We start from the raw sequence: 11,554 nt of genomic DNA on the forward strand, positions 1-11,554 counted from the left end.
TATCATGGGAAACTATATGATGCCAAGGACATGGTATTCAGACCATAATTAAAAAGGAAGAGACTAGGAATCTTTATGTAAATTAGAGAGTAAACTAAGGTCTTCTTATATTAATAAAGTAAAGTAAAACATAAATGTCCAGAAAGTATCTGCCCAAAGTGCATTTTTACAGTATTACTCCCCAACTAAGCTATCAAAGCTTGTAAAAAGCAGCCCGGCTTGCAGTTCTCAGATGAAAAATAGTATATTTACATTAGCAAGCAACACTCTGGGTGTAAATTCAGTCAAGAATAAAATGCTGTTATGTGCAAACATCTCCCTAGCTGGTGCAAGGGTAATGGAGCATACAGTATACATATCTACGAATAGCAAAGAGTCAGAGGAGATCTGTGCATTTCAGCAAATCTTAGATAATATGACTCTATCACATCTGAAAAGATGCTATTTTTGTACAGAATTATATAGAATTTTCTTTTTTTAATACATGCCTTCATATTTATGCATATGAAGGCATACAGAGCTAGCTGCTTTGATAATTTTAGACCCTCTCTATGTAGCTAAAAAACTGGATTTATGATGTTTTATTATTAGTTCCTGTATATTGTGTGTTATTATGTAATGAGTGGAATGCGACAATGCACTCACATTTACTGATCCCTACATGCTGAGACATTTTTATCTTTAGTTTTTGTATGTAAGCTGCTGTGCTTAGGAACCAAGTTATCATATAAAGTAACATCAGAAGGTTTTTGAGAGTCAGTCTACCAAAACCTAATACTTAAAGTACACTTTATGGCAAAAAGTATGTGAAGACCCGTCCAAAATGTTTAGGTAAACGAAGCCCGGTCCATTAAAATATGGTATAACCAGTTTTGAATGGAGGAACACATGTGGCCTGCACAAAGCCCTGACCTCAAATCTACTGAACACCTTCAGGATGAATAGGAACTGTTATGATGAACCAGGTCTTCTCATTTAACATCAGTACCTGACATCACAAGTACTCTTCTGACTGAATGGGCACATAATCCCACAGACACTCTACAAAATATTCTAGAAAGCCTTCTAAGAAGAGTGAAGGTTGTTATAACAGCAAGGGGAGGGGGGTACCAATGCCCATGTGTTAGGAATGTGCTCCCAATAAGATCATACAGGTGACAACAAACTTTTGACCACATAATATGCATGTAAACCTAATTACTAAGATATCATATAAGCCTAAATATATTTAACTTTGCAGCATGCATTGAAAAAAAACATGTGTTTTTTGCATTGTCACCCTGTCACATGCTCTCCCAATGGCATCTACAAGCAGCTGTTCTGGCACACATTGCTCAGACAATGTAGTAAACACCCTAAGAAATGATTCACATTCATTGTTGGAGTGCATATAGACAGGAAATGGCTGCAGGATTTTGGCAGTGCTAATATGTGACAAAAGATGAAAAAAAGGTGAAAAGAGTATTTAAAAATAGATATATGACAATTGCTTATGATACACAGTGTCGCAGGTATGGTCACAATCTAGAAAATTACTAAACCATTTATATCTAGCCATACTTTGTGGGGTTGATTTACTAAAGGCAAAATGGGCTTTTCACTTTGCAAGGGAATTTAAATTTTGCATGTGGATTTTCACTTTCCAAAGAATACCCAATTACATGCAATAAAATGTATAAATAAAAAAAAAACCTTTTGCTTGCGCATGATTAGATGATGGAAGTCGGCAGAGCTTCACATCCTTTACTAAGCTAAGGTAAAATCCCCTTGCAAAGTGAATAGCCTATTTGCTTTTAGTAAGCCTTCAGCATGCACATTATCAAATTATTTTTTTTAGCATATCAATTTTTATTATTATCACAAAGTATACTGTGATAAAACATTGTCACAAATATTTCAAATGTTTGCTCACTACGTGTGGTGGTGACATAACATCAGACCATGACATTGCCACAGTTTTGACATCAACGGAATGGCATAAAGAACATTACCATATGTTGTTTAGTCCACAGAACTCAAAGAGGAACAGAATCATGAAACATCATTAGAAAAAATTAGGAGGAAATAGGAAAGAAATAAGCATTGACACTATAGTAGATCATGGATCACACATATTAGTGTTGAGCTGGGAGGAACCGCTGGATGAGTGGAGGGGGTTGGATAATCTCAATATTATCGGGGGATTTATGGAATGTCAGAGGGGTTGAGGGCATGTCAGAGGATGTCTAATGCACTAAGGGTGCCGTCAATTTTGGCTTTGAGGAACCATTAGGAGTGTTGGAAGGTGGACATAATGTCTCGTAGCTGGTGTGCAGGAAGTGCAGATGTCAGATAACGAGACCAGGTGTCAAAAAATATGCCTGTGCGTTGCAGATTAAATTGTGCATATAGTTTGTCTAGTAGCATAAGCCTATGAATCACCGTGTTGAAAGTACTGATGGGGTGCGGTGTGGGGATTATCAATTTTATATATGTTTCTGTATCTGTATTGTACAGGGCTCCCAATACATTTTACCGGTTTGCATTACTGGGGGCATGTTTGTAAAATTATGAAAACTGCTACAATAATACAGAAAAAACACCCCATACCCTGTGCTCACAGTACATCCACAGTGCTGAAGAAATATAGTGTTAAAGGAGACAAAGGATACTTTTTTAGTTAATATCTGATTAATTACACTTAGAAGATGATGGCATCTAAATATTAATTTTACAAAACTGTGGGGAATGGGGGAAAGGGCCTGCATATATTATATTTGTTAGGCCATACTGAATTGAAGATCCAAAAAACACTTTTACCAGTTTACATTGGGTGGGGGATGGGGACCAGAAGAGATGTGTTTTAATGGGTAAGAACACTTTTAATGCACTTAACCATTGTTAACCAGGTTGAGTCAATATGTAAATATATTCCAATCACTATAAGAATATTCACATAAACACACCTAGATCTGAGGATTGTTGGACAAAAGATGTTCAATCAGCAATATACTTTTATTGGTAGGGTACATATTAACAAATAACACATGGAGAAATATTTACAAGACAATGTACTGTACAAGTATGGTGGTGTTTTACCTCTCAGCATCATGCCTGTCCATACTGAATGCCGTTGTGCCCTAGGTAAAAGAGAGCATATGGTCTGGTAACAAAATGTTATATACTCTCCTTTCTGTGCAGTGGCTGCCCACATTTACAGCTTGATTGGAAAGTTTAAATGAGGTTGCTGTTTACCACCCATGTGAGATGTAATAAACAAACAAAACAATGGCCTGGCCTTTAAAGTAGAAAGACTCACAGTAACACAATTGAGAAACAGGGAAATGCATAACATGCAGATACAGTATATACAGCCAATGGTTTACATATATTTCCATTAATCAAAATATCTAATGAAGATATTACACCAGCAAAACAATATATGGTAACACGTATTAGGCCCCTTTCAGATGAGCGGTCCAATCAGGTCCACCTGTCAGTTTTGCAGCCAGACCAAATCAGACGCTTTATGCAAATCTATGGGCAGCCGGGTTTACACCTGGTTAACCCCTGGCTCCGTTTTTGTCTGCTAAAACAGCCGGGTCATTGATCCAATGTGCCGGACTGGAGGTAATCTGATGTAAACGGACATATGTCCATTTACATCAGATTCCCCATGGACAGACATGGGGTCCAGCACTTGGGGTCCATCGCAAGATGGAGAAATTAACTGTATGGACATGGATGTCACAGTAGTGACATCCACTCCATACCGCTCTGATCAGGAGAGGATCTGTTGATGGATCCTCTCCTGATCGGCCCATGTGAAAGGGGCCTTAGTACCCAATGACCTCCCCGAGCATATTGACTTAGTACAAACTTTCTGCTGGAATGGATAGAGATCATGAAGTTCTTGTGTTGGGGTAGGTAAGCATGTGGCTAGCTGGTGGTGATGTGCTGCAACACAGAAATACAAATGGGCCACAAAGAAATGCATATTTGTGTTTTGTAATACATGTCAATGTGGACAAGTGTGTTTAGGTTTTAACAAAGTAACAAACGTTTGTAGCATACTGACAGTGATCCCTAAACTGCTTACACAATAAGTTTAAATGTATTCTTGTGCTATAGTTGATTGAATATATCTTTATGCATCTAGACAGAAGTGGGCTCTGTGCTTTGCTTGACTTCATATCTGTCTCATTGCATACTGTAGCCACAGTTGCCACCTTGTTTTTGGATGTTTTAGACTATGTAACTAAGCTATAACTTTATGCTTTGTGATTGTAAAACATGCTGAACATGTATTACGCTAAATATAATTATTTGTTAATATATTGTTTTTCATAATTAATTGTATCAACTTAGTATTGGCCCAATCTGAAGTAAAATGCAAGGACAAAGGGCCATTATGCTATACAGGTGAAAAGTGACAGTGGCAGGGTCATATGATTGGCTTCACTTGAATAGTCTATAGACTGCCCCATTTGAATGAATGATGGTTCTTGTTAATTAAACAACACCTGCAGCTATTTACATTAATATACATAGAGTTTCTGCCTACACCCGTCTTGTGTGCCTGAGGAAACCTCAATGGAATACAAATTATATTACCTGATAGGGCAATTGATAGACTGGTTAGTTCAATGGTAGAGTTTCAAGTTGGAACTTTGGGATCTTCGTAACTTATGATCCACAGTCATGAGTTACTGTATTTATTGTTAAATACTAACAATATAAAAGAGCAACATTCTATAGGATAGCAAATTAGGTCTTCAGTTTCATAATATACTTTTATATATTTAGTAATAATTTTAAATACACTGTTATTTAAAAATATGTATTAACGTGTATTTTTACACACACACACACACACTTATATATAATTATGCAACCTGTCCTATTTTGTTTTAAAATAGCGTCTTCTTCCCAGGTAAAAAAAAGGAAAAGGTGATAGCAGACTTTCTGTTATACAGTATCCGTTATTAGAGAGAATGTAACTTTTCAAAGTTTTTAATGGCTGATAGATCTACTTCTGCAAGTCTGCTGTACAACTTAAATGGCCTATTCATAGTGTTTCTTATTTTCACATTTTAAATATGTTTCGGTTACATTTTTTTTTTTTGGTGGGAGTGGATGTCAAATATTAATGAATGGTAACATCACTTGTAACACACATGTAAACTATAACTCATTTTTCAGAAAATATAAGACATTCCCAATTGGCTCTGAATGGTGAAATACAGATTCATGACTAAAGCCCTTATATTTACTCCACACATTTCGACAAAATCTTGTTTAATAACACAAGAAGCAATGTTCAAAGTGCAGGCATATGTAGCAACCAAATTTCCATTGCTCTATCTACTTTAAACAGATTAAACATTAGCTTGTTCCTTGTTACTGCACTCTTTAACCTTGTATTTCCACCTCCTTATCAAATAGTGATATAGTGGGCAGAAAAATAGGCAAAATTCCATAGCATACATTTTTCATGGCACTTTTCTACCTAATTTATTTCTTGGTTTTAAAAGGATGATTTTTCTTTTTTTTCCGAATAGTTCAAAGGTACATGATTGTAATGATGCAGAGATATGAAAAACTGAAAACCAGATCTGTTAATCCCATTTATAGCTCACGAATATAAAAAAATTATTAGTTTGCCTTAGTTAACATTGCTCAACTGTATATTCTCACTAATGCTGGTTTCTCATTTTTAATTATAACAGTTTGTTTCCTTTGCTTCAAAAAACCATGTTATTTAATTGTGGGGTTTTTTTTTTACTTCAAGAAAATCTTTTGTTTTAAGTTTGAAACAATGAAACACTTGATGAAAACAGAATATTCCTTGTGCAAGGTTTGAGAGCTTTCCTATTGTATAAAGATCATTAAAATAGTTTGAACTACTATATAACTAAAGATATAACAAAAGTGAATGGGTCAACAGAGGAAGGTTTTTATAAAGAAATATATCAACCATTTTATCTTTCCAAACAATAATAAAAGATGAGTATTCATCATGTGATTTATTCCTGATAATAGAACATTGTGACTTTCAAATGTAGTAAAGCAAATTCATTGGACGTCCTTGTTCAGTCAAAATTCAGAGAGTAAAAAGCATATTTGTAGCTTGTTATCTAAGAGATAATAACCACAATATTTTTGAGTGCTGGAATAGGCTCTAAATTTGGGGACACAAAACATGCAGCAAACATTGCAAGTTTTGCAGCTGAGGGCCATTTGCCGAAACATTTGTGTCACTTTTCTGAGCACCAGAATGTGGGACACAAAGCAGGATTTTCCCTGAACCAATCATTACAAAAGTTGCAACTAAAGTCCAGCTGTGAAAACATTATGTTTGTCACTTGACAGTAAGTTGCAGTTACAAGAAAATCACTGCCCCTTTCTGCTGTCTGCCTAATGTCCCCTTTCTTTATGTTCCTGGCACTCATTTGGTTTGGTGACAGGTGGTGTGCTGGTTCTGTTGACTCCTTTATACCAGTTTGCTCTGCTATGTGCTGTGGCAGGATTTGCAGAAGAGGTGAAAGAAAAAGAGGGCACATATGCAGAAACTGCGGAAAACTGACTGCTTTGCACCTAGGAGTCACTTAACTACTTTCTCTGTTGCCCTAGCTGTATAATATAGCAACTCTCGTAATGAAAAAGGCTGACATGCCCTGCCCTGATGATATTTTCAACATATTAGATCTTTATTAAAGCAGTGCCTACATGTAAAGGTGATATACAACCGTCCTTAGCGGGACCCCCATGAAGCCAGAAAGGCAATATACTTCCATGATGTCCTCCTGCCCGTCTGCCTTAATTTTCTATTAACTCCTTAGCATACTTAAAAGGTACCCCTTGACGTTTGACCTGTCCCTCAATAATAAGGTAGACTCCGATTGCTGACGTACCTGCTACTGATGGTTCTAGCAATGTTCATGGACACGTTTATTCTTACTTTATGCAGTGTTGACTTGTTTTTTTTTTATATGTTCTGTTAATAGGATGTGAATTGTATGTTTACATTTACATTTGTAACCATGGATTTAGACAAGGATTAGGCATGTTCACCGGATAGGCTATTTCATATATTTCTGAACGATCTGACTTTATGTACCAAACCGGGTGAATAACGTGTGCTTACAACAAGTCGGGATTGTATCCCCCTATACCATTGTTATCATTTTTGCTGTTCATGCCTTGTAAAAAAAAAAAAAAAAAAGGTGATATACATGAAGAAAACCTGAAGAAGAAAATGCATTTTCTATCACTTTTTTTAACAAAAATATGTATAGATGGAATGGCGTACTATGGAAAACGTTAGTACACTCTTTGCATTAAAAGCTGATATTGCCCTGTGTAGCAGAAATTACTTAGGGTAGACAATTTGTATAACAGCCTACTAGTTTCTGACATTGACTAAATAAAATGTTGACCCCTTCTCCATGCAAAATGTCTACAGTTGCAAGCTGTTTCTGGGTTCCCTTGCATTAATTGCTTCTTTCAACCCCTCCCCCCCCCCTACAAAGTTTAAATAGTAATCCAATCAGGGCTTTGACTCATATTTGTGTTTTTATTATGACTAGGTTTTAGTTAAGTTTGTGACAAACATGTGTACTGTTTCTGTGACCAAACAGTTCTATATTTGACTGATCAGTGTTCAGCACACCAAAAGGGCTGAACACTGTACCAAATGCTTGTACTACACATATATATTTATTTTTATAAAATGCACTATGGGTAGAAGGCAAACTGGCGAAGGCTGTGTGATGCTTTGGGCAATGTTCTTCTGGGAAACCTTGGGTCCTGCCATTCATGTAGATGTTACTTTGTCAAATACCACCTACCTAGACATTATTGCTGACCAAGTACACCACTTCATGGAAAACAGTGTTTCCTGATGGCAGTGGCCTCTTTTAGCAGGATAATGTGCCCTCCCACACTTTTGAGGAATACAGCATTTAATTTGAGGTGCTAACTTGGCCTCCAAATTTTCCAGATCTTAGTCTAATTGAGCACATGTGGGATGTGCTGAAAAAACCCAAATACAATCCATGGAGGCCCCACCTTGTAACTTACAGGACTTAAAGGATATCCTACTGACAGATTGGTGCCAGATACTACAGCATACCTTTGGAGGTCTAGCGGAGTCCATGCCTCAATGGATCAGGGCTGTTTTGGTGGCAAATGGGGACCTACTCAATATTAGACAGGTGGTCATAATGTTATGGATGAGCGGTGTATATAGTATATATTGCTCTAAGTTTAAAAATCATGACTTAATTTAATAATCCCCATATACTAACAGCTCACCTTTTGTTTGTAACTATTACTTATTTATGAATGTATTTATTTATTTATTTTAAATAGGTAACTCTACAGGAGTTAGAAAAAAAGCATCCTCATTTGGTAGAACTCGAAACTGCAGCACAAAATCTGAAAAACAAAACAAGCAACCCAGAAGCTCGAGCAGTGGTATCAGATCGCAGTAAGTGCTCCATATTGCTTATAACAGCAAGAAACGTTGAAACCTGTGACAAACAATTGGCTGCTCTGTAATGTCTATGGGTACTTTTTGGATGATTTTATCAGAAAGACCTCAGCACCTGTTGTATTATACACATCCCTAAGCAGGATGCAAGAAGTAACTCCCTAATGTATAGTTAAAGTGTTTAAAATTAGAAATATTACTTTATTACTATTATATTATTACTTTAATATTATTATTACTTTAATATTACTTTATTATACTATTATACTATTTTTATACTATTTAAATGGGACTCCAGCAGAGTGGTTAGGGATTAAAAGTATGTTTGAACAGTTTATTTGTATATCTCTTCCTTTTTCAGTATATCAATTGCTTTTTATATAAACAATGGTATACAACATGCCTAAAGCGTTGTTAAATAGGGCAAATTGTTTTTCTCCTTTGTGCCACTTTTGTATGTGATTGAGCCTGTTAATCCTGGATCTGTAATGCTCTGAGTGGCAGCAACATTCTGAATCCAAGAACAAGAATTCTAAATACATTTACTTTCAGGAATGTCACTAAAACCAGTAGTTTAACTAAATTGGCCACTTTTGCATAATACTCTGCATTTTACACTACCCAAACAAACAGAGTCTTTGTACTCAATCATTTTAATAAAGAGATTACTTATTCACTTAAATTATTTGTTCATTTTGCATTTAATATTTATGTTTACAATATCAACCACTGCTAGAATCAGCTTTATTAAAAGTAGGAACAACCAACTCCAATGGCTAGGGCTAACAATAAACAATATTCCCTTGTTTAATAAATAACCTGTCAACAATGATCCAGAACATTATTATTAGACTTTGTTTAGAACTGGCAAACATTGAGAGGAGTCATTTCCCTTAAGCAATACATTGGGGTTGATTTACTAACCTTATAAACACACCACGAACATGTATACACCTCTGTAGTGTGTTCCCTCCCAGCATGATCTATGGGTGGAATCTAAACACCTTTGTAGTGTGCACACACCCAGCAGGTGTGTTGTGCAAAGCCCTGCATGAATTTGCAAGGTGATGTGTAAATTAGCTCTATGTTGTGTTGCTTGCATTGATGAATGCAGGAATGTAAATGCATGAGCTAACCATTTTTGTCTAAACTGTGAAGCAGCATTATATATGCATCATGTGCATGATTTTTCCATATATGGCATTAGTGGAAATATGCTTTTAGAGACTTTTTGGTTGATAAATACGTTTTGCTGTGTAAAAATCACACGCACCTAGTGTGTGCGTGTGTTTAGGTTAGTAAATCACCCCCATTATGTCAGATTTTTTTAAGCATAGCAGTATTAATGGACATAAGGAGAGAAAACAATACCATTTTAACATTTATAAGGCAGTAACTTGACAAAAATTCACACCTTTCACCGAGCAAATCATACAATGACCACATATGCCAAACTTCATGGCACCACGACGATTGGATTATGTAAATGCAAATAAATGGTTTCACAAACTTTCACACCTACCTTCATGTTCTTGGACCAGCAACATCTGCCTTGAAACAGTCCATGGTGATTGGATTAAGAGGAGTGAATTGCCTGTGAGGTTTAAAATGGGGGTTCCCTCTACGCTGCCAGCTCACAGGCACGCCTGGCAACACCTGACATCATCTTACTTATTGTAATAGTTGTGTGCATTTAGATTTTCCCTTTTTGCCTTTTCCCACTTAAATATATTTCAAAATACATTTTGAATGCTTACGGTGTCTAACATTTTATATGGTGAGTTTAACAATACTTTTAGGACTTTGGATTTGGTACCTGCTTTTATCTGAGGATGCTTTAAATAAATATAACAGCATTTTTATCAGCATCCCATAAACAGTTTCTGCTGTTTGCTCCATGTTTGCAAAATGTAAAGTGCTGCTGTGTGCAGTTAAAACCATCTCCACCATATCTTGCAATAGGTGAAATGACAGCAAAACAGAAGAAATGTCAGTTTTATGGTCATCGGAGTGCTGAGGCTATTAAATGGTGTGCTATAACTGTGTCATTTTTGCAGCTACATCATTAAACTGACAGTTGTTTTAGCAGTCAAATGATAACATAGTAACTCTATTATATTGCCTCTCAAACCTGGAGAATCTATATTTGTTGCACTATATTTGCTCCTTATCGTACAGAATACAGTAAATTTTAAAGTGATGTATTAGAATGTTTCACAGAACGTATGCAACAATGCTTTTGGGGTTATGAAGCTATAAAAATCAACAAAGTTTGGAAAATATCTCAAATGTGCTATTTAAAATGCTTCATAAAACACAATGAAAAGTTCTATTTGATTATAATGAATTAGATCATCTTCAGGCGTACTGGTTTATTTATATCTATACACAGTTAAGAGCATATAGCAAGCAGGTATGCTAAACTGGCTAACCATTTCAATAGATTTAAAATCTTAATGTCTAGAACTGTTCACTCAAAATGTAGTTTTGATCATGAGCTAGTTAATTATATTTGCCTTATAATTGTGGTTTAGCAAAAAAAAGGGAGCTGTGATTGGCTAATGATTGATTTTCATTCTGCCGGCTGTTGCACTTCAAGCTACATTCTTAGAAATTCTTGTTCAGGTGCCTTTATTTTAAAATACAAAAGTGGAATACATATCTGAAACTAAAACACAATATCAGATGACAGATAGATGTTATGAAAAGTTTACCATGGACACATATTTTCCCAATACTCACAACAAGATGCATGCTCAAATCATATTTGCTTGGATAACAGAAATCCCCCAAGCCACTTTTATCTTCAGCTAATAAACAATTGGCCAAAACTCCCCAACTCATTTCCCCTCATGAAACTCTTCAGGGCATATAATTGTCCAATCTGTAGGAAGATCATCTAATCATGTAATGCCTATGGGCATGTTTGGAAAGGCAGAACTCCCCGGTATTTCAGTGAGTGGTAAACATAATTTAAACTACCGTAGCACATTAAGCTTTATTGTATAAACAGACTTGTGCTGGAGTGTACTGAACTACGAGACAAGTGTGAAATATATTGTACAGCTTGAATACATCTGG

General features: G+C 35.9%; 1 protein-coding gene across 1 annotated transcript in view; it reads left to right on the plus strand.

Moving 5' to 3' along the window:
- The window catches only part of LOC108790765 (dystrophin-like), an 80,182-nt gene that overhangs the window by 34,189 nt on the left and 34,439 nt on the right, over nt 1-11,554 (plus strand). Inside the window, exon 2 of the mRNA XM_018561106.1 lies at nt 8,353-8,470. Within this exon, the coding sequence (XP_018416608.1) occupies nt 8,353-8,470 (118 nt within the window). The remainder of the gene's footprint in view (nt 1-8,352; nt 8,471-11,554) is intronic.

The sequence above is a fragment of the Nanorana parkeri genome, unplaced genomic scaffold (assembly GCF_000935625.1).
Source record: "Nanorana parkeri isolate BGI_ZX_2015 unplaced genomic scaffold, ASM93562v1 scaffold500, whole genome shotgun sequence".
Taxonomy (NCBI): Eukaryota; Metazoa; Chordata; class Amphibia; order Anura; family Dicroglossidae; genus Nanorana; species Nanorana parkeri.